The 23,667-nt window shown below is 35.2% G+C and overlaps 1 protein-coding gene across 2 annotated transcripts in view; it reads left to right on the top strand.

The window, feature by feature from the left end:
• The window catches only part of LOC150095350 (serine/threonine-protein kinase dyf-5), a 337,365-nt gene that overhangs the window by 252,174 nt on the left and 61,524 nt on the right, over window positions 1-23,667 (top strand). For both annotated transcript variants that reach the window (XM_090410825.1, XM_090410826.1), the window contains exons 9-10: window positions 14,421-14,521; window positions 18,000-18,190. In XM_090410825.1, the coding sequence (XP_090266951.1) occupies window positions 14,421-14,521; window positions 18,000-18,190 (292 nt within the window). The remainder of the gene's footprint in view (window positions 1-14,420; window positions 14,522-17,999; window positions 18,191-23,667) is intronic.

Genomic DNA, 23,667 nt, shown 5'->3' with positions numbered 1-23,667 from the left:
AACGCGTACTGATCTTGTAGAAGTGAAAGTTCTTGGCGTGCGGTAACAAACTATGCCCGAGGAGCGTAGTAGCGAATGTGTTAAAGTGGTAACTATTTTGCTTATATAACAGTTGGAATATTTACGTATAAAGCATGTGATTTCACATGTTGGTAATGAATTCGTACATCATCTTATTCCTTTTCCCCCTTAAACATGAATTGACTCTTCTTGGCACTCTGCCAGCTATGATTCTCTAAACTGTGGGCAGATTATAGGTTATATGCAATGTACTATGTAATGTTTAGACATGATGTTCTGTTTACAGTCTCTTTTTCTACCTTGCTTCCAGCTGCAAAGCAAATTATTATGCAAAGACAACACTCCTGTTTAAGCAGATGTTCTTTTAAACCCTATATTCCTGTGTTCTTTTAAATCTGTAATAACTATATGAGCATATAATTTTAAATCAGAACAATGTTAATAAAAGTACACATCTGCAAAATTAAAAGAATTTGTAGTGTCTTAAAACTAGATAATTCATTCTGACTTAATTTTTTTCACTAAGTGATAAAATTTATTCACTGAAATTTAACCATTTCAAAGCTTGATAATGCAAGTAATTTAAGCACTTAGCTTGAAAAGAAATTTGGCTAGATTGCCTGTAATTTATACTTGGTAAGGTGAGATTAATATTGTCAGTAAAACTGATGTGTTTAGAATGTATAAGAAAGAGACAGAATGAGTCCAGATAGCACACTCATCCTCTGACCAGCAAGTTGTGAGCTCATATCCCATTGTGGGATGGATGTTTGTGAATATCTTTAGGCGAAAGATAAATTCCATTACTGAGTGTAAGACCCCTGTCTTTCTTATCTGAAGCCTGAAGCTTCATGAAAAAGTTCCATTTTGGTCTCGTGAGCAGCCTTTTCCAAATTATATATATATATATATATATATATATATAAAATAAATAAAAAGTGAATAAAAACTTTAGTTCACCTAGTACTGATATACTGTAAATTTACAATCATTCATGTGCAGGAGTCACATTAAAAAAAAAAAAAAAAAGGAGATAAATTTATGGATACACCCATTACAGTTGAGTCTTTTTAACCCTCAACAATACCATCAAATATACAAGTAACTTTACTCATATTTTGAGTCACTTAATAAAGAAATTATTTATATATGTATGATAAATGTACACTCACATAATTGAAAGGATTAAGTGTTGGTAGTTATTCATAGGAGTTCTTCAAAGTATAAAGAACACCAAAGGAGCACGATAAATAAATATTTTATAGCATTACTAATATTTCACTGGATTTCTGACTAACATCTTCAGAGCAGAAATTATGACAGTTGTAAATCAAAACACTTAAAGGATTGTGGCAAAAACAATTTAAATGTAATTGGAAAGGAACTAATGGCCTATTACAGCACCCTCTAGGAACTGAATAAACAAAGTTAATTCATATAAGCTAGGCTAAATATGGCCTTAAAATGACTGTCTCCCAAATTTTTAATCTCAGTTAATTGTCTCCCTTTCTCCCAATTATTCAACCATACTTATTAATGTTAGGGGAAGTGTTTCATAGCTGATGTTGATTCTAAAAAATAGTTTCTTAGACCTGTAGCACCTTCAATACAGTACAGTTATCTTCTTCCATTTAATCATGTGTGAACATAACTAGAGCATGGTTTGCCTGCCCTGATTGTCTATACTGATGATGGCAATTTTATGTTCTTCAGGGGCTGATGCACACAAACCTGCTGTTCAACATTGACTAAATTGCAGATGTATCCAAACACCTACACCCGAGGATGTGCAAGAGGATGAAGCTGATCTGGAAAATGGATGAAGGGCACCAGCTGAATACGTTGGCCAACCAGGCCAGAAATTCCTTCTTGCCTGGTTTGTCAAGTGGATAACGTTTACATCCTCAATCAGTAAGCTCGTGGGATTGCAAAAGCCATTTTAATCACTTTCATTGAAATTCAGAGGACAGAGTATGTCCTCTGAATTTCAATTCCCTATATACACAGCTTGTAATATTTTCTTACATTTTCCACATTAAATTGGCATCCATTATTCTTTGCCCATACTGTCAACCTATTTAAATCGTTCTACAAGCTCTCTGCATCTTCTTGATTAGCTATTATGCTACCTGATTTTTCATCATATAGAAACAGTAAACAACTGAATAATTTCCTTCATATCAATTTCTATATCATTAATGTTAATGTACAAATTAAATAGCAGTAGGTACACTGCTAGTATCTTTCTGGATTCTTCTTCCCCATATACTACTCTGGTATCTGTCCATCAGCCACCCTCATATCCACATCATTTTTTCAAATTTTTGTAACAGGGTTCAGCATGCTCTCTTATCAAATGCCTGTACAACTGAGTATTATTGTGTAGCCATTCCTTTTATCGAATTCCACTGTCATGATTATAAAAGTGAGTAAATTACTAAGACATGACCTGCCATTCATAAAGCCATGCTTTTTATCACAGAATCATTCTTATTCACTCAGTCCTAGATTTGCCTCTGACCAACTCCTCCAGTCCCTTTACTACCATGCCTGATATACTAATTGGTCTATAATCTGCTACTGCTGTTTTGGAGCTATCTTTATGTATGAAAACTAGTTTTCCTCCTTCCACTCCCTTGGAACGTGACCAGAGCTGAGACTTACTTAACATGTTGCTGCTGGGCAGTGTTCACACATGCCAACACTTCTCCCAGGGACTCTTTCAGTGTACATATGTCGCTTCTGCTTCAGGCAGATGCATTTTTACAGTTTATACAGCATGTTAGTTGCAACTTTTTTTTTGGTAGAATTTTATGTCAACATAGGATTTGTGAACTATCTTAACCTGATGTTAGTAAAGTGGGATGTCACAGACTCCAAGGATTTTAAATTGACTATAACTTTTTAACGACACGTGGCAGTGAATCATGCCTCAGTATAGCTTCCCCCCTCCTGTAACCTGCTACTAGACTCCATAGACGACAGGCTGTTGCGTGCAAGCAAGTTTAAGTTTAGCAGGCAAAATATGTGTGTCGATCACATAATTCCAAGGTGCTCGACTGTGCAATTAATGAAAATTTTAGTTAGTGATATCATTGGAATCTCAAGGCTAAATGTTTATTATTGTTGATGGAAATTTTTTCACTTGGCTATGCTACCAATTATATATTTGGTTTAATCCTTTATCCAAGTGTAAGCAAACTAAGTTTGTGCCTGAAGTATTTTCAGGACTGGGGCAACTCGTGGTAAAGGTGGTATAAGTTCTCATCACCTTAGTATCTCCCATAATGCAATGCACATCTCTTTGCTGACATGTATAATGCTATGCATTAAGGGAAGGGCCACTACCCAGACCGGTTCGACCTTTATTGAGGTCTCATCAGTGGGAGCCAGACCCAGAGGTGGTTGATATTAAGGTGGAAGTAATGGATAAGTCATATTTTCATATACCAGTTGCCAATAGGTGTCACACCTTATTATTAAAATTCTCTCGATTAGAGATAAGTCGATGGAAGTTTTTTCACTTGGCTATGCTATCAATTATATATTTGGTTTAATCCTTTATACAAGTGTAAGCAAACTAAGTTTGCACCCAAACTTAGTTTGCTTAGATAAAGGATTAAACCAAATATATAATTGGTTTATTATTGTATTAGCTTCTTATAATGTATATGTTCCTTTTGTAAACCAATACCAAAGTGCTTAAAAAATACTGCTTTATTTAGTTCATCCTCATAAGTTATTTTTAATTATTCCCATCATAAATGCAAACAATTATGTCTGTAGTATTGTATGTTATATGGTTCACCCCCTCCACACACACACATTACAAATATAAATTATTAATAATTCATTTGGTGGTAATGAAAGCATTTCTATTTTCATGCCTGTTCTTTCTTTCCCTTATATTTTCCATTCTCAAACAGCTCATTAATGTTGAATCAGATATTTATACTCTTTAGTAATTCAAACATACCAACCGAATACAGGATTCTTCTTAATTATTGTTTTCTAGTATCTTTTGTTTTGTTATCCTAATTATTATTAGGATATATTTCCTAAACAAAGACATTTATTTCCCCCCAATACCACCCCATCCCAAGCAGATTTGTTTATAAACAAAGAACTTGTTATGATATGTAGTGTGTCTGCCAATACACAAACACAAAATTGTGGTGGTGGTGGTTTGGGGGGGGGGGGGTGCAGTGTTTTTTTCCTTACCCATGAGAAGGTTAATGTGGCAATGGGAATTTTTTTGAATGGTTTGCTGTGAACATGTTAAACAACCTAATCAGAGGCATTGCTAATTCCTTTGCATATTGTAATATGCAGTCAATATCCCACCTGTATATAATATATAACAAACTTTTTTTTTTTTGTTAAAACACACTATTGTAAATATATATACAGAAATTCTGGTTTAATGTCCACTGACTAGACTTCACTAATTTCTGCACACACCCAGTTCAAGGGTGCATGCAGAGCTGGCACACACAAAGGTGTGCCAGTCCTGTAGTTTAGATGTTTCTAAGGTTTCCAGTTTTCTTTCTTTCTTTATTTATTTTTTATTTTTTAATATTATTCCCAAATATAACAGGTTGCAAAACCTATAGTATATTGCAGTTTTTATTATGTTATATGTGCATCTCAATGGCTTCTGAAGACTCGCCATGGGACATCCACACTACCCATTATTTGCACAATAGCTGTCTTACTTCTTAAAACTCATTTGCTGACAAAGCATTCACATCTGCCTCTGTAAAGCCACCCTACCACTCACCAAGTGAAAAATCTAGTCATCATTCCATTGCTAACTACATCTATGCTAACTTCCACATCCACATAACATCCACAAATAATTTGAAAGTTCAACAAGAGTGTGGGCTTCACATACTAGAAGACAGAAGAAAACTCTCCACAGTTAAGTTCACTAACGGGATCACAATCTCACTCAGGACTTTCAATGCCTGGACTGGAAAATCTAGACTAAAGAGATCATCTACTTTACAATATGATCATGAAATTAGAAAACAGATAGACTTTGAGTACCTGTCCATTGAAATAAGCAAAGAGCCATTCTTTTCCACTGAACTACAAAAAACACAATGATTAACTTAAATCTCCTAGAACCATATTCAAAAAAAGGATTCAAAGCCAGTAAATAAAAGAAAAGGACTTGACACTATATGCCACTTAAATAATCTAAACCATGTCATTGCCTACACTGATGGATCATCTGATGAAGCTCTCAATCAAGGAAGAGCAGAGTTTTTTATAACTCTACCTGGAGGTGAGGAAATGCAAATCAAAACCACAGCTGGAAAAACAGCTTCAAACTTCACTTGTGGATTAACAGCCATACAAGCAGCTCTCAAATTTTATCTCTCTAATCCATTAATAAATATTATAGAAGGAATAATCATCTACAGTGACTAAAAATCTGCACTTAAAGCATTAAAAAATGGAAAAACAAAAGTCGCACAGGAAATTCATGAACAACTAACAACTTTAAATTTGAAAAATAAGAACTGTACACTGCAATGGATATCAGCTCATGTAAATATTGAAAGCGATGAGAGAGCAGATAGACTAACCAGAGAAGCAAGATACTTACCTAAAAATTTACACCTGCTATCACTAACTGATGCAAACTCTGTCGCAAAAATAAGGCTGGTAAAACAAACTATCAAGAAGAAGAATGAAATCAGTGAAATAAATGAAAATAGAGAAATAACCGCAATCATCATCAGGCTAAGGATGGAACACTTTCAAGGCATGAAAATTCATTCAGAAGCACTAGAAGTTTTGAAACATGCAAGAACTGTCCGGGGGTCGAACTAACACCTGCCCATATCTATTCTTGTCTGGCAATTACCGCTGCTCTACAAAAAATTGACAATAACCCTAGAGAAAAGCTCTACTCCATCAAAGTTCAAGAGATTGCCAAAGCAGTTCTACAGGCCTACGGTCATATCTAGAAGCTCTTCAGTGGACTCTACAACATCATCTATGCTAACATCACAGCTTCCAGGGATGACCCCTCATTTCCTGCCTTCTTGTCATGTATTGAAAAACTAAACTTTGCAACCCATGCACCTCTAGCTTCATAGAAGGCATTTCACAAACCTGTCACCATTTTCATCACTCACTTCTGTATCCTTTTCACCCCTTCCTTATCCTGTAGGAACCTAGGTGACCAAATCTGTGCCTATTAGTCACAGTGTAGCTGTATCAAAGCCTTGTAAAGAATTATAATAATTTCCTTATCTCTAATTGTTAGTGTTACACATTAACAAGTAGATATATTATTATAATCATAAATTGATTATTACCATAATATCCTTCAGTTTGTCAGTGATTCTTTGAGCTATTTTGCCCACATTTGCAATATGTTATGTCCTCTGAACTTCAACTCTCTATTTTACAGAATTACAGAAATTCAATACTCTTGAATTTTCTGTAATCCATTCTATAAATATAATACCTATTTTGTAAGCTTATTATTCCAAAGTGCCTTTCCTTGCACTTTACCACATTAAATTGGCAAGCATTTATGTTTGTGGATTTAAGTTTGTGTTGAGAAAACAACACAGATATCTCTTGTATCATCTGTTAAGATATCTGATACAACACCAGAGAATCAAAACCCAACATTTTTAGAGCACAAATTATAATTGCTATAAAGCACATGCAGGCACTTAAACTAGATTGTTGCAGAAATAGTTCAAATTACAATGTAAGCAAAAAGGAACTAATATCCTATCATCGTGTCCTCTAGGGGCACATTAAATAAAGTTAATTTAGAGAAGTCAGTCTAAATGTGGTTTAAGAATTACTGTCTCTCAGATCTCAGGCAAATTAATGCAGCTACTTATTGAGGTTAGAGGAGTATTTCATAGCTGGTTCTAAAAACAGTTTCCCAGATTTGCAACTTCTGTGCAGCACAGTTGTCTTTTTACATTTAATCCTTTGTAGAGGGAAATCCAAATCACGGTGTGCCAATCCTGACTTGCTGTACTTATGATAGCAAGTGTAGTTTTTATATTCTTCAATGTAAATGCAAACAGGTCGTCTACCAGTCTGTCCAAAGTAGGCTAAATTGTAGGCACATGGGACTTCATACACTCCAGGATATGCAAGGATGACTTTTTCATTTGTTCATTTGGAGAATGGATGAATGTTGCTAGCTGAATGTATGTGATTTGAAAGTGGCATAGAGGTTATATTTATGAAGAACTTGAACGATCTTTTCCGATGTTCCTGAAATATGGAGTATGGGAATAGTTTTGTTGTGATCTAGTATCAAAAGTGGCAGGGATGGGGATATGCAGCATTTTGTTCATTATTAATAGAAATAATAAATAGTTATGAAAATGTTGAATACATTTTTTTGGTTTATATTCATTTTAAAAATTTGTGGAATTTACAACTGTGTTAAAAAAAACTTTTTTATTATCCGACGTTTCGATCTTCACATCAATATCATCATCTGGAGCATACATCAATATACAAGACAAGCTGAGTTACATTATTAACTGTAAGCTAAAGAACGAATGATTTGACCACATGTTATTCTACTGGCATGACCTCTAGTGGGAAAAAAAAATTACATCAAGCAAAATTCTATTTACGATGACAGGAATAGACATTCTGTCAGAGGGTTATCTCTTTCAGAAACAGTGATGTCCTATTTTTAGTATTACAATTCTTATTTTTGCTTTTAAGATACTGGATTTTCTACAGTCCTGTTTATAGTTGTTCTTAGAGAGGAACATTCTGTGGGTCGAATATATACTTTCCATATGTTTGGGATTTTTAGACCATCATTATTGTTCAGATTGGAGTGGTTGATAATAATCTCACATGCTTCCTTAACTTTCCATTCATACCATGTTTTAGTGCGATGTAGACAGCTAGTGCTTTTCCATTCAATTCTGTGAAAGGAATTCAGGGCATGATCAGAAAGGCCAGCTTCACCATAATTATTATATTTAATGTGTCATTTATGTTCTTTTTGTCTGATAGGAATTGTGCATCTTGTTTCTCCTATATATGGTATGTTGCAAGTACAATAAATCCGGTATACTCCAGGGTGGGCTAGTGGGTCTTTGGATGAGTTGAGTAAGCTTTTTAATTTTGAAGGAGGTTTAAAGGTGGCTTTGAGATTATATTTTCGTAGTACTCTGTTTATTTTGTCTGGTGTTCCTTTAATGTAGGGAATGGTTATAGTTTTACTGTAGTCTGGTTTGTCTTTGTTTTTTATTGAGGTTTTATAGAGAATTTTGTTAATAGTGTTTTCAATTTTAGTTGTGAATTATATGCATTTGTGTTGTTTGTTTACATGGCTAAGGAATGTGTCTAATGTCTGGCAGCCATACGACCAAATCGCGAAAACATCATCAACTTATCTAAGCCAGACTTTGGGTTTTAAAGGGGAGGAACCTAAGTCAAGTTGCTCAAAATGTTCCGTGTAAAAGTTAGCAATGGGGGGGGGGGATAATGGCGAGCCCATGGCTGTGCCTTCTTTTTGTAAGTAGAAGGCGTTTGGCCATACAAAATAACCCGACTGTAATACATGCGCAAAGAGCGCCGTGATATCTGGAAGGAATTTGTTCTGTAGGAGAAGGATTATGTCATTGATTGGGACATTCGTGAAGAGGGCAGAGATGTCAAAACTGACTAATAAATCATCTTTTTCTAATGTAATGTCTTTGATGGTGTTTATGAAGTGTTGTGTGTTTTTGATATAGGAGGGGGTATCACCTACCAACTCCTTGAGTGTTACCACTAATGTTTTGGCTAAATGATATGCTGGGCTATCATTCCTTCAACTATAGGTCTTAACGGTGTGTTTTTTTTTGTGAATTTTTGGTAGCCCGTAAATTCTTGGGGAACGTGTGTAGTGAGGAAATAGTTTTTTGACCGTGTCTTTGTTGGGCCAAGTGGTAATTGACTTATGTTGTTTCTCAGTTTTGTTTTGTATTCTGTTGGTTGGGTTGTAGTTAACTAATTTGTATGTGTTATTGTCAGAGACCAGCAGATTCATATTTTCTACGTAAGTGGTGCGGTTTAAAATAACAGTGGCATTTCCTTTATCTGCTCTGGTTATTACTATGTTCAGATGTTTTAAGTGATTTTATCGCTCTTAATTCGTGTTTAGTAATGTTGCTTGTTATTGTTTTGTTATGATTTAAAATGTTGGCAGTTTCTAAACATATTTTGTCTACTATGTTATTAGGGATGAATCTTAGGCCTCTTTCAATATTACACATAAATTCAAGTTTGTTTATTGATTTCGGTGCTATAGCAAAATTTAAACCTTTGTTAAGTATAGAGATTTTGTCTTTGTTTAGAGCATGGTTAGATAGGTTGACTATGTTATCGATACCTGTGGGTGATTGGTAGCTCCTGTTGTTTCTTGCTTCTGGTTGGTTGGTTGGTTGGTTGTTGGTGGCGAATTTTGAATATGGTGGCTGGTTTTGTCGTTCTTTTAGTCTTTAGAATTTGGAAATTAGGTTTCCTTTCTTCGTTTGGAGGATGTGGTTTGCTGTGTTGTCCATAATCTTTTCTAGGATCATCCAGATATCTTTGTTTACGTAGCTTGAAAGTTCAGTTTTTTTGTTTTAGTAGCTGGTTTTGTGTAGCAACTCTTTCTGTAGCGGTTCTTTCTGGTAGCTTGGATCTGCTCTCTGAGAAGTGCTTTCTCCATATGGTGGTATATTCATTGTACTTTTGTTGAGTTGAATTTTCTCTTTTGTCTGATGATTCTGATGATCTTACGTAGAAAAAATGATTCTGCTGGTCTCTGACAATAACACATACAAATTAGTTAACTACACCCCAACCAACAGAATAAAAAACAAAACAGAGAAATTACTTAAGTCAATTACCACTTGGCCCAAAGACATGGTCTAAAAACTATTTCCTCACTATGCGCGCTCCCCAATAAATTACGGGCTACTGAGAATTCACAAAGAAAACACACCGTTAAGACCTATAGTTGAAGGAATTGATAGCCCGGCATATCACTTAGCCAAAACATTAGTGGTAACACTCAAGGAGTTGGTAGGTCATACCCCCCTCCTATATCAAAAACACACAACACTTCATAAACACCATCAAAGACATTACATTAGAAAAAGATGATTTATTAGTCAGTTTTGATGTCTCTGCCCTCTTCACGAATGTCTCAATCAATGACATAATCCTTCTCCTACAGAACAAATTCCTTCCAGATATCACGGCGCTCTTTGCGCATGTATTACAGTCGGGTTATTTTGTATGGCCAAACGCCTTCTACTTACAAAAAGAAGGCACAGCCATGGGCTCGCCATTATCCCCCCCCCTCCCCCCCTATTGCTAACTTTTACATGGAACATTTTGAGCAACTTGCCCTAGATTCCTCCCCTCTAAAACCCAAAGTCTGGCTTAGATACGTTGACGATATTTTCACGAATTGGTCCCATGGCCGCCAGACATTAGACACATTCCTTAGCCACCTAAATAAACAACACAAACGCATACAGTTCGCAATTGAAATTGAAAAACACAACACACTTCCGTTTCTAGATACACTTGTCACACGTCTTCCCTCGGGCAATCTTTCCTTGTTTACCAAAAACCAACACATATGGGACAATATATACACATAAACTCCTACCACCACCCAACTCAAAAACTAGGTGTCATCAACACGCTAAAAAACAGAGCTCAGACGATCTGTTCCAGTGAACAGGCACTGAAAGACGAATTTAAAATTATCAGTAATAACTTACAAAAAAACGGATACAGCCAGAACACTATTAACAAAATTCTCTACAAAACCACAATAAAAAACAAAGACAAACCAGACTACAGTAAAACTATTACCATTCCCTACATTAAAGGAATATCAGACAAAATAAATAGAGTACTACAAAAGTACAACCTCAAAGCCACCTTTAAACTTCCAGCAAAATTAAAAAGCTTACTCAACTCATCCAAAGACCCACTCCCTCCACTAGCCCACCCTGGAGTATGCCAGATTTATTGTACTTGCAACATACCATATATAGGAGAAACAGGACGCACAATTCCTATTAGACAAAAAGAACATAAACAACACATTAAATATAATAATTATGGTGAAGCTGGCCTTTCTGATCATGCCATGAATACCTTACACAGAATTGACTGGAAAACCACCAGCTGTCTACATCACACTAAAACATGGTATGAATGGAAATTTAAGGAAGCATGTGAGATTATTATCAACCACCCCAATCTGAACAATAATGATGGTCTAAAAATCCCAAACATATGGAAGGCATATATTCGACCCATGGAACATTCCTCACTAAGAACAACTATAAACAGGATTGTAGAAAATCCAGTATCTTAAAAGCAAAAATAAGAATTGTAATACTAAAAATAGGACATCATTGTTTCTGAAAGAGATAACCATCTGAAAGAATGTTTATTCCTGTCATCATAAATAGAATTTAGCTTGATGTATTTTTTTTTTTCCCACTAGAGGTCATGCCAGTAGAATAACATGTGGTCAAATCATTCGTTCTTTAGCTTACAGTTAATAATGTAACTCAGCCTTGTCTTGTATATTGATGGATGCTCCAGCTGATGATCTTGATGTGAAGATCGAAATGTCAGGATAATGAAAAGTTTTTTTAACACGGTTGTAAATTCCATAAATTTTTAAAATGAATGCTGATCACCGTGTAACTCTAAAAGAGAGGATTTTGTTTTATATCTTTACCATGTATTTATTGATTATATTTAATGCCTTACTCCAAATGGGGTAGTATAAGAAATACTAATACGTTAAATATTAGGGATATAAGGAAATTTTTATTTTAATTGTCTACTTATTTATATTGCTTGCACTTTAAATATACAAGCTTAAAACAGCTGTTATAATTTTCCAGAAATGTTGATTTCATTTTTGTTTTGTCTACTGTTTTAACTTGTGAAAAGGAATTTTACATAAACCAAATAATTATGACTGAAAATTTGTTAAACTTAGGAGCAAAAAGTATTTCACAAACATTTAAAATACTTTTATTTATTTATTTTTATTTTTTAATCAAAAGTAGCTTGTTTGTATGAAACTGAAAAACTCTCTATGACATCTGATTTTACACTGATTAAATTTGCGAAAAGAAATTTTCACAAATATAATTGTTTAATTAATTAATTAGTTTATTTATATTCCGTATACAAGCAGGAAAATGGCATATCACATATTATTAAATCGATATTGTTAAAATATGTGATGTTTTAATAATATTGTGGATCAGAAATATTTGTAGCAAGTTTTTTCCCTTTGTACATTATTTTAAGTACATTATTCTAGACAAGAAATTATATTCTTGTTTTTAATTTTTAATAATCATAATTCTTTTAAGTTAAGGGGATAAAAATCCCTTATTGTTTTTCAGCCAGTAAGCGAAACTAAGATCGAAACCTACGATCTGTAACGTTTCATGCCGACGAACTGTCAGCGTATCCAAGCGTAAGTGACCACTTGGTAGTGCCACACCACGGCAACTCGTTGCAAAGGTGGAGCAAGATCCCTCACTGTTCTTGATATTTTCTCATAATGTAAAACACACAGCTCTTAAGAGATGTAGTACTGTTTTACATTATGAGGAGAGGTCACTACCCAGACCGGTTTCAACCTTTTTTGAGGTCTCATCAGTAAGTAGCTAGACCTAGAATGTCAGAGTTTAAGTGAAGAAAACTTACATACTTTTGCTATACGATTGACCGAAAATTAGTTTATTCGTCGGCATGAAACGTTACAGATCGTAGTTTTCGATCTTAGTTTCGCTTACTGGCTGAAAAACAATAAGGGATTTTTATCCCCTTAACTTATATCAACCTCGCCAGAAACAAATAGCCGTTTGGCTTCTCATCTTAGTTATATACTATGTTATAATATAATATAGTGACACAATATAATATAGTGACACCTTTCGGTCAATCGTATAGCAAAAGTATGTAAGTTTTCTTCACTTAAACTCTGATATTCTAGGTCTAGCTACTCACTGATGAGACCTCAAAAAAGGTTGAAACTGGTCTGGGTAGTGACCTCTCCTCATAATGTAAAACAGTACTACATCTCTTAAGAGCTGTGTGTTTTACATTATGAGAAAATATCAAGAACAGTGAGGGATCTTGCTCCACCTTTGCAACGAGTTGCCGTGGTGTGGCACTACCAAGTGGTCACTTACGCTTGGATACGCTGACAGTTCGTCGGCATGAAACGTTACAGATCGTAGTTTTCGATCTTAGTTTCGCTTACTGGCTGAAAAACAATAAGGGATTTTTATCCCCTTAACTTATATCAACCTCGCCAGAAACAAATAGCCGTTTGGCTTCTCATCTTAATCATAATTCTTGTTATATAACTGGGCAGAGTAACCATAGGAAATTATATAGTGGAGCTGTACTTCAGGAAGTGGATGAGATTTGGGATCTTGGAGTGATGGTGGACAGTCGACTGAAGTTCTGAGGGCACATTGCATGTGTTGCAAAGGCTGCACATAGTATTGCTGCAATGATAAAGATGTACATTTACATTTAGATATGAGTTGGCAATGCATCTATATAAGGCATTGGTCAGACCATATGGACTGTTGTACTCAGATTTGGTTACCTAGTTTTCATTGTCATGTGAAAACACTAGAGAGGGTCCAAAGACGAATAACCAAAGCGATATCAAGACTCTGGAGTGTTGGTTATGAAGAGCATTTGAGAGAACATGGATTACAGAGGTTGGTGGAGAGAAGGAAAAGAGGAGATATGATAGAGATCTTCAAGTTAGTTACGGGATTCTATCAGATTAAATACAGAAGAAATTATTAAAAGAGTGGATGTTAAGATGGAAAGAATGAGAGGCCATCCCTGGAAGTTATATAGAGATGTGGTGAAGAAGGGAGTGATGTGTAGATTTTTTACATGGAGAGTTGTTAGTGAGTGGAATGCATTGCTTGAGTGCATTGTGAATGCAGGTAGTGTAAATAACTTCAAAGCTCATTATGGTAGACATGTTGCTGATTGAATATATATAATTATATATATTCATTTTTAATATTAACTGACTTAAAACCCGACTCGGGTTTTAAGTCAGTTAATATTAAAAATGAACATATCCCAACCCTGAGTTAAAAGTAGTAGTCATAATTATATATATGTATATACATGGAGAGTTAGTGAGTGGAATGCATTGCTTGAGTGCATTGTGAATGCAAGTAGTGTAAATATCTTCAAAGCTCATTATGATAGACATGTTGCTGATTGAGTATATATAATTTTATATGTATATATATAATGCTTATTAAATTTCTTGGAAGGTTGCAGATTTTTTTTATTATGAAATTTTGAAAGAATTGTTCTTTCAGGATGATAAGTTACCTCTACGAAAACGATGGGGACAGCAGATATCAAATGATGAATATTTTGAGAATAAAAAAGAACTGGAAAGACAAGGTGAAGATGGCAAGTAAGTTGTTTATTTTACTTTTAGTTGGTTTCATGGGTGTTATTTCTAACAGTTTGTTGCATGACAAAAAAAGGGGAAAAAATGGATAGTTGTTTACTATTATTATCATTATCATTATTTCGGGCAACTCCAAGGAGTCGACAGACTCATCGAAGGAGGCCCTAACATCATGTCAAGAACAACTATTCGACATTCACACAGTATCTATCATACCTTGCCTTGAACTCATTCACGGTCATAGCACTCACAACAGACTCTGGCAGCTTATTCCACTCATTCACCACTCTCCAAGTAAAAAACCTAGCTCTAACACCCTTGCTAACCACATTCTTGCCCAGCTTCCATGTATGGCCCCTAGTCCTCCCACCACCAGGCCTATTCTCAAAAATATCTTCTGGATTAATCCTATAGAAACCCTTCAGTAATTTGAATGTCTCAATCATATCACCCCTTTTCTGCCTATCGACCAATTTTTGCAACTCGCATATCTTCAACCTGTTCTCATAAGGTTCATTCCACAGACCAGCTATCATCTTGGTCACTCGTCTCTGGATCTCCTCCACCTCCTCCCCATCAAGAAGAAACCCTGGCGTCCATATCTGGGCACAGAAGTCTAGATGGGGTCTTATCAAGACTCAATATAGAAGAACAATAACTTGTTTGTCTCTGCTTGTTAAAGTATTTTTCAGCAACCAAGTGATTTGATGAGCTGATTTAGCCACTTTTGCAATGTGTGCCCCTAAACTTCAACTCCCTATCCACCAGCACTCCCAAATCCCTGGCCTCATCAATCTCCTGGAGTATGGTTCCACCAATGTGATATACTGCTGCTAATCTTTTCACTCCAAAATGCATAACCTTACACTTTGCCACATTAAATTGACATCCATTTTCCCCAGCCCAGTCCTCCAAACTATCCAAATCATCCTGCAAAATTTTGACATCCTGAGCACTCACAATTGCTCTACCCAACTTTGCATCATCATTAGCAAATAAGTGAACACTTCCTCTCAGATCCTTTCCTATATCGTTAATGAACAAAATGAAAAGTAGTGGTCCAAGAACAGAACCCTGCGGCACACCACTAGTCACAAGCCGTCTTTTGGACTCCACTCCTGAATAAACCACTCTCTGGTATCTCTCCATCAACCACCCTCCTATCTATCTCACCAACCCTATATCCACCCCCATCTGCTCCAGTTTACTGATTAGAGTTCCATGTGTTATCTTATCTATTCTCTTATTTTGTATAAAAAATAATAAAAATCCATCTTGTACCACTTAGGAGGATGAAGGATGCTAGCAGCACTATGTTTACCACAGTGCCATATTGCTATGCATGCAAGCATATGCACGTCATAGTGAGATGCGAGCTATTAGCGTAATGTGGCACTGTCCATCGCGCAGTTCCACTGTTGTTTATATGCAGTTTGCACCAGTAGTAGAGTGTTCATAGTGCTTATCGTGTTTACTCCGTCTCTTTAAATATTTGGACATTACAATTAAAGACATAACATTTGTTTTAGTTTTTATTTTAGAACATTACTAGGGTTATGATAATGGATTTTATTTTTAAGTAATTTTGAATTATACTAAACTGTATACTTTTATCGATAATAAACAATATTTTTTCATGAAACGAAACAAGAAGAATGTATTTTATTTTTAAGTAATTTTGAATGGTACCAAACTGTATAATTTTATCGATAATAAACAATCTTTTTTTCATGTTTAATAATTTTAAAAAAAATTTTTACCATAATTTCATATTTTATCCAAACACATATACACTGTACTTACAGTGTGTATGTATATTTCGAAAGTTGCAGCACCCCCCATGATTTTAAGCCACGCACCACCACTGCTTTTCACTAACAGCTCTAACACTTGTAGGTAGTATAAAGGATTACAAGCGGGGACGAAATTAATTGGCTTAAGATAGAAAAAGGTAAAGAGAACTTAACAGAAAGATTTACAAGAGTATTACAATTATTAAAATATTACAGTTGCATGTAAATTGTAGCAGGTAGTTTTGTGTCCTGAAGATGCTGGTTATGAGTAATGTCCAATACCTTAGCTTGTCTGTTAGATAGATGATAAATATCAACAAAGTGGCAAAATGTTCTGGAAGTGAAAATACTTTGAAATGAAGGAAAGAGTACTGTAAAAGAAATCAGGGATCAAGGAGACATGAAAACTGAAGTTAAAGATATAGATGTCTTTCAAGAGGAATGTAACCCAGAAGTATCAATACTCTCAGCCAGTTCTTTCATGTTCTCATTCATATTCCTTCCGCTTTTGTTCACTCCTTCATTACATTCTCTACAATACTTGCATTATCTTGCTTAACATCATTAATACTAGTCACTTCATTCTCTCACTTTTGAGTGCTTTTCTTGCATTTACTCACGAAACATTTCCTACACATCCTTTCCCCACTCTTGCTTTCATACTACAAACCATTTACTCTTAACACTACTGAACACAAAACTTACCCAAAATCCCTCATACTGAAATCATTGAATATAGAAGTCTTGGTGGCTCTTTTCCTCATATGTATCAGTGCTGTGTAGAATGCTTTTTAAACAGTATTGCACAATGAGATTTACAAACAAACAAACACACACACACAACTACACAATCTAAAATAAGGAAAATACCACAAATAATGATTAATGATATAAGAAATATTTACTGCATTAAAGAGATTTATCTGAATAATGTGTTATGCTGCTGCTTCAAAGGATGATGCACTTTAGAGAGAACTGGATGAGGGAAATTGGGTGGTAGTTTCATGTTAAGGATTTGTCACCCTTCTTAAGAAGGAATGGATTATATACGGGTTAATTTCCATACTGCAGGATAGATACCAGTGGAATATAAAAGCAGAAAAAGGCAACATATAATGGGATTTAACTTTGGAGCACAGTCCTTTGGGATTATTGGAGAAATGTCATCATGACCAGGAGACTTTTTTTTTGGTATTGAATTAGGGGAAGTTCTTATTTCTTTCTGTTGAAAGATCAAAGAGGTCCAGGGTCACTTGTAGAGGAATTAGAGAAGTGAGATGCCAGGGGGTTGGCTTTTCTGGAAATGATCATCCAAGTGTAACTGGTGGAAGCAGTGTTGGACAGAAATTACAGCTCATAGCTTTAGCAAGAGACCATGACTGCCACTTGGACAGGATGCAATTTCCTGCATTTAGTTCTTTCAAAATCTGTTTTGGATGAGTTGATAGTTTTTTGTATCCATTCTACACTTTGGTATAGACAGTAAGGGAAGATAGAGTTTTGGATGAGAGCCACTTACAGTATGCTTGATTCTTTGCTTGTACATTTTATTTTATTCTTATTTATTCTTACCATATTTGTTTTTATTAAATGAATAATTATATTAAAGAGAAGGAATATGTTTTTTGAAATGATAAATTACTAGCAGTTTATGTTCTATAGCGAATACTAAACTTTGTTATTCGTAGATCGTTGCCACCCTCTCGATATGACAGACCATTAGATGGTATCACTGGTAAAAACTTAGTATCTGCAAAACAGCACTATCTTAATAAAGCTCGGTATGTAGCAGGGCAAAACACAAGAAATGTTATTTATCAGGATTCAGGATTGATGAAGGGTAATGGTGATGGATTTGGTGTTGTAGGAAAAGGAATATGTAAGTAAAAATTTAAAATGATGTACACATTATTGCACAAGAATTATATATAGTTATTCACAGCAGTTTTTTTTATTTGACCTCCACATGAAAGATCACAAGATCTATAGCATATTAGTGCGATGCACGAGCAAAAAGTGAAGTATAATAATTATTCTATAATAAAATAATGGAAATATTATATGAATCATTAAAAATTTAATGATTTATACAATAAATTTAAACAATATTGATATTACTTTATTATTATTATTACACTCTCCATGGAGTTGGTAGACTCATCGTGTGAGGTTCATTCAATGACAAGATATCTATCATACTGAATTTTAAAATCCTTAACACTTCCTGCATTAACCACATATTTCAGTAATGCATTCCATTCGGTGACAATTCTCCACGTAAAAAATTTACCCCTCACATTCCTCTTCACTACACTCTTACATAACTTCCAGGGATAGCCTCTGGTTCTTCCCCTCTCACCTTCAACTTTTTTTATAATGCTCTTTGGATTAATCCGATAAAATCTCCTCACTAACTTTAATGTCTCTAAATTGTCACCTCTTTTCTTGAATAAGACAATATCTCCAGATATTGTCTTATTCACTCTTCTCTGGATCCTCTCCAGTGTTTCCACATCACATTGAAAACCAGGTGACCAAATTTGAGCACAATAGTCCAAGTGTGGTTTCACCAGTGCTTTATACAGTAGCACAACCATCTCTTTATCCCTAAATGTTAGAGTATTTCTTATCATTTTGGCACTATGATGTGCAATCTTTGCAACACTTGCAATATGCCCTCTAAACTTCAGTCTACTGTCAGTCATCATCATCACTCCAAAATCAAATCTCAAAACTTATTCACTTCCTGCAGTACAGTAAATATAGTAAACATCCTTATATTTCTGCACTCCAAAATGTAACACCTTGCACTTACTAACATTAAAACTACAACCCCCCCCCCCCACTTCTTTATCCAAGTGAAAAAATCTATTCAGATCTTCCTGAAGGGAATTAACATGTAGTGCTACTTATAATACTCTCCAATTTTCCATCATTAGTTAACAAATGAAGATCCCCAGTCAGTCCACATGATATATCATTTACAAGCAATTGTTAACCAGCAGGGGGCCCAAGAACATAACCCTGGGGCATGCCACTCGTTTCTCTCCTTTTTTGAGACACTGCTCCATCATACACAACTTGCTGGTTTTGTTAAGAGAGCAATTCTGCAATCCATCTAACCAATATACTACTATTCCATTGTCTGCAACTTGTACACCAACTTATCATGTGGCAATCTATCAAGTGCTTTTGCAGAATCTAAAAATTTCGCTATATATGATTCTCCCTTATCTAACATACTCATCACCTTATAAAATGCAAGTAAATGATTAAAACAAGACCTATCCTTCACTGATCCATGCTGACCATCATAAAGAATACAATGCCCATCAACCTAATATTGTATTCTATTCCTAACTAATCTCTCCAGTACCTTGACTACAAAAGCAGTTATACAGAATGGTCTATAATTGAAAGCTTCTGTCTTAGAACCATGCTTGTGGAGTTGTACTATTTTGCCTTCTTTCCCTTCTTTCCACTCCTTAGGAATGTTACCCACCATAAGGCTTTCATTAAATAACCAGGTCAAGGGCATTATTAATTAATGATTTAATAATATTAATGTATGAAATATTAATTTTTGCTAACTTATATAGACTTAAATGGCTATCTTTAATTAAAATAGTTATTAATGTTCTGTTGTAGTTTGCCAGAAATTAGTTTCTTTTCTGCATTAAATGCCAGTCACTTAATTCTTACACTTTCTGCCGAAATAATGTACACTGCTTGGAAAGAAGTCAATGGACACCACAGTGTAAGGAACAAACAACCATGATGCCCACCTTAATAAGATGTAGGATCTCCTTTCATGACTGCAGCAATCCTATGGGGCATACTTTCCACAAGTGTACGATAGCAATCAATAGGAATTTTGGATCATTCCTCTTGTAGGCATATAATGAGGTCCTGGACTGTTGTGGTTGGACATCCCTTGACTTCACCTGTGCTCCAATAGATGTTCAGTAGGGTTGAGATCAGGGCTCTGTGGAGGTTACTCAAGTGTGGTAATGTTCCATGCAGTAATAGTAGCAGCCTTATGACAAGGTGCATTGTCTTGCTGAATGAGACAATGGTCAGTTCCATAGAAACACTACAAAGCAGGAAGCATTGCATTGTCTAGAATGTTCTGATAACCTCCGAATTTCATAGTTGGGATTAGACACTCTGGTAAGAGATGTTCACTGAACATCTGCCACACCCACACCTGTCGATCTGCTCAGTAGACAGTGTTGCACCATAACACTGCTTTCCAAACTTCTGTTTCATTATGTATGCTCTCTGCACCACTGAAGACATTGCATGTTGCTTCGGTTAATGTGGAGCTTGCATATTGCAGTCCTACTATGGAAGCCCATGTCGTTAGATTTGGTTCTGAATGTTTTTGTGCAGATTGATGTTCCAGTTGATGTCCATAACTCCACATTCAGTGTGTTAGCCAACGAATGGCAGTTTTTTCATATTATCCTTTCATATTACCCTATGGTCACGTTCGGTGAGCATGCTGGGTTGTCCACTGCAAGTAGCACATGCAATTTATTCCCTGCTCTCTCATCTCAGTATGGTATCTTATCCTGATTGTTGTCTTGGGAATGGCCCAATTTGTCGACAATTTGCTGAACAAATATTCCTGCAACACGGCATCCTGTCACAATGCCTCTTTCAAACTCCCTCAGTTCCCTTCTCGCAGCCATTTCACCTGGACACAGTTGCCTATGACTTGGGAGCATCATATTCTTTCAATTTATACCAGTACATGGCAATTTAAATGCACCTTGCCCATGGGGGGGGGATCTGTTGACTTCTTTCCAAGCAGTGTATGTATGTATGTATGTATATCATTACTATCTTCAGATGATTCATTATTAAAAGATATGAGATGGAAATCATATTATATGCTACTAATAAAATAAATACACAGCTAGGATTATTATTGTTATTATCATAGAAGCATCTTATGGTGTTCAGAGTTATTACAGGAAGTTCACGCTATCCTTTGTCTTGTATCTCTTCTTAAACTCATTCACTAAGCACTTGCAACTACACTTTGTAACCCATTCTATTCATCCACCACACTTCAAGCAAATGTGAATTGATATGAATTAAAGCATTACAATCGAAAATGTTTGATCTTCAGTTGTTTACTATTGTCACAGAAGTACAGTAAACAGAGGAGTAACAAAATTAATCTTATTGGGGAAGGTTATCCCAGATTATCTGCACCTTGCTTTACATATCAAACATAGTATTTTTTTCAAGTCACTTCAGGCCTTTAATAAGGAGCATGGTGTAGAAAGCTTTTTTTTCCTCACTCAGTTATAAATTAAATTAAAAATTTCAAGAAATTATATTCTTGTTTAATCCTTTATTCAAGTATAAGAAAACAAAGTTTGCATGTGAAATTTCTTCACGACTAGGCTACTTGTATGTAGAAGCCAATGACTTCACATTATTTGACTTAGTCTCCCATAATGCAAAACACATCTTTTCAGGTGTGTATAATGTTATGCATTATGGGATACCGAAGCAATTAATGTGAAGTCATTAGCTGTGTATATTAGTGTGTATAATGCTATGCATTATGGGAAGGGCCACACCCTAAAGGATATGTGCTTTGCATTATGGGATACCGAAGCAATTAATCTGAAGTCATTAACTGTGTATATTAGTGTGTATAATGCTATTCATTATGGGAAGAGCCACACCCTAAAGGATGTGTGCTTTGCATTATGGGATACTGAGGCAATTAATGTGAAGTCATTAACTTCTATATATAAGTAGCTTAGTCATGAAGAAACTTCACATGTACATTTTGTTTGCTTACATTTGGATAAAGGATTAAGCAAGAATATAATTTTTGGCATTTTTAATTTAAGTAGCATGGTCTTATACAATTCAGAAGTAACTCTGCATTATATGGAATGATACTATGATTGATCATCTGCCTTTGTATTAAATGGCATTTTTCTAAAAGTCACATTTAGTAATGCATTTTCTTGATCTTCATTCACGATTCAGTGCACAATTTAATGATCACTTAAAATTTCATGATTAGGTTTTGGAAGTTTATTTTGCACTTGATTACACTATAATAAATTTAATTTAATCCTTTATCCAAGTGTAAGCAAACAAAGTTTGCGTCTGAAAATATCTTTAGGACTGAGGTAAGATGGTACATCCCTTGGCAACTTGCCAAGCTCTCATCACTCCTTGTCTCAGTATCTCCTATAATGCAAAGCACATCTCCTTGCAGACATGTATACTGCTATGCATTAAGGGAAGGGCCACTACCCAGACCGGTTTAGACCTTTATTGAGGTCTTGTCAGTGGGAGGCAGACCCAGAGTGGTGATACTCAGGTAGAAGCAATGGAGAGGTCATATTTACCTATACGAGTTGCCAACCAGTGTACCACCTTATTATTAAATTGGATAAAGGATTAAACTAAATTTATTTTATGATTAGGTGTTTTTCATCTACATTTAATAACTCATAAATGATTTTTCCTGGTCGAAAATTTGGACCATTTTGTCAGCACAGTCTTTAAAAACAAGAAATCCTGCAAGTTTAATTCGAATAATGACAGTTGTCACATAAATCTCTCGCTGTGAATATCTTTTTTTTTTTTTTTTAATTTGAAGCACATGAAAATGTTGTATGAAACTAGTTATTAAAGAAAATAAATTCTTAATAAGAATAGTTGCACATAGTACTCGCCAGATACAAAAACAAAGAAATTCTTCATTATTTTTAGGTAACATTTAAAAACACTACTTAAAAAGCAAAACATTTTTTGCTTTTTAAGTAGTGTTTTTAACTGATTCACATACAGTTTTGTAAATAGTATACATCATCGTTTCTCAAACTGTGGTACATGTACCACTAATTGTACATTATGTTATTTTTGGTGGTACAATTTTTACACAAAATATTAATAAATGCTCAGAAAAATGTATTTATTACCCACCATTTACTATATTTCATTATAATGTTCTTGTTGAGAGGCTTATACGCTGGTTAAACATGATAACTAATATTTATGGAATTGACAGCGTATACTAGAAATATAGATTAAATAAACTTTAATATATACTTTCCGATATTTCGGCGAACGTCACATTGCCATCTTCTTGGGAACTTACTACAAGACACGTGCACACAAGTACTAATAACAGCAAATGAGACTGAGGCTAGGAAGCTAGCGTTTCCTAAAGTCCTGATGGTGCCCCCTGGCGGGCTATATTGGTAGTTCTTGGCCTTTGGGCTGAAGTTCTTCTGATAAAAGTTTCCCAAATTTGGGGCAGTTTCATGCATCCAAATTTGTTGAGGTTTGGCATGTTCCTAAGGGCCGAGGCTG

This window comes from Typopeltis vanoorti, chromosome 20 (assembly GCF_054136105.1).
Source record: "Typopeltis vanoorti isolate ZY-2024b chromosome 20, IOZ_Tvanoo_1.0, whole genome shotgun sequence".
NCBI classification, from domain to species: Eukaryota; Metazoa; Arthropoda; class Arachnida; order Uropygi; family Thelyphonidae; genus Typopeltis; species Typopeltis vanoorti.
Note: the sequence above shows the minus strand (reverse complement) of the source record. Positions and strands in the feature narration are given on the sequence as shown.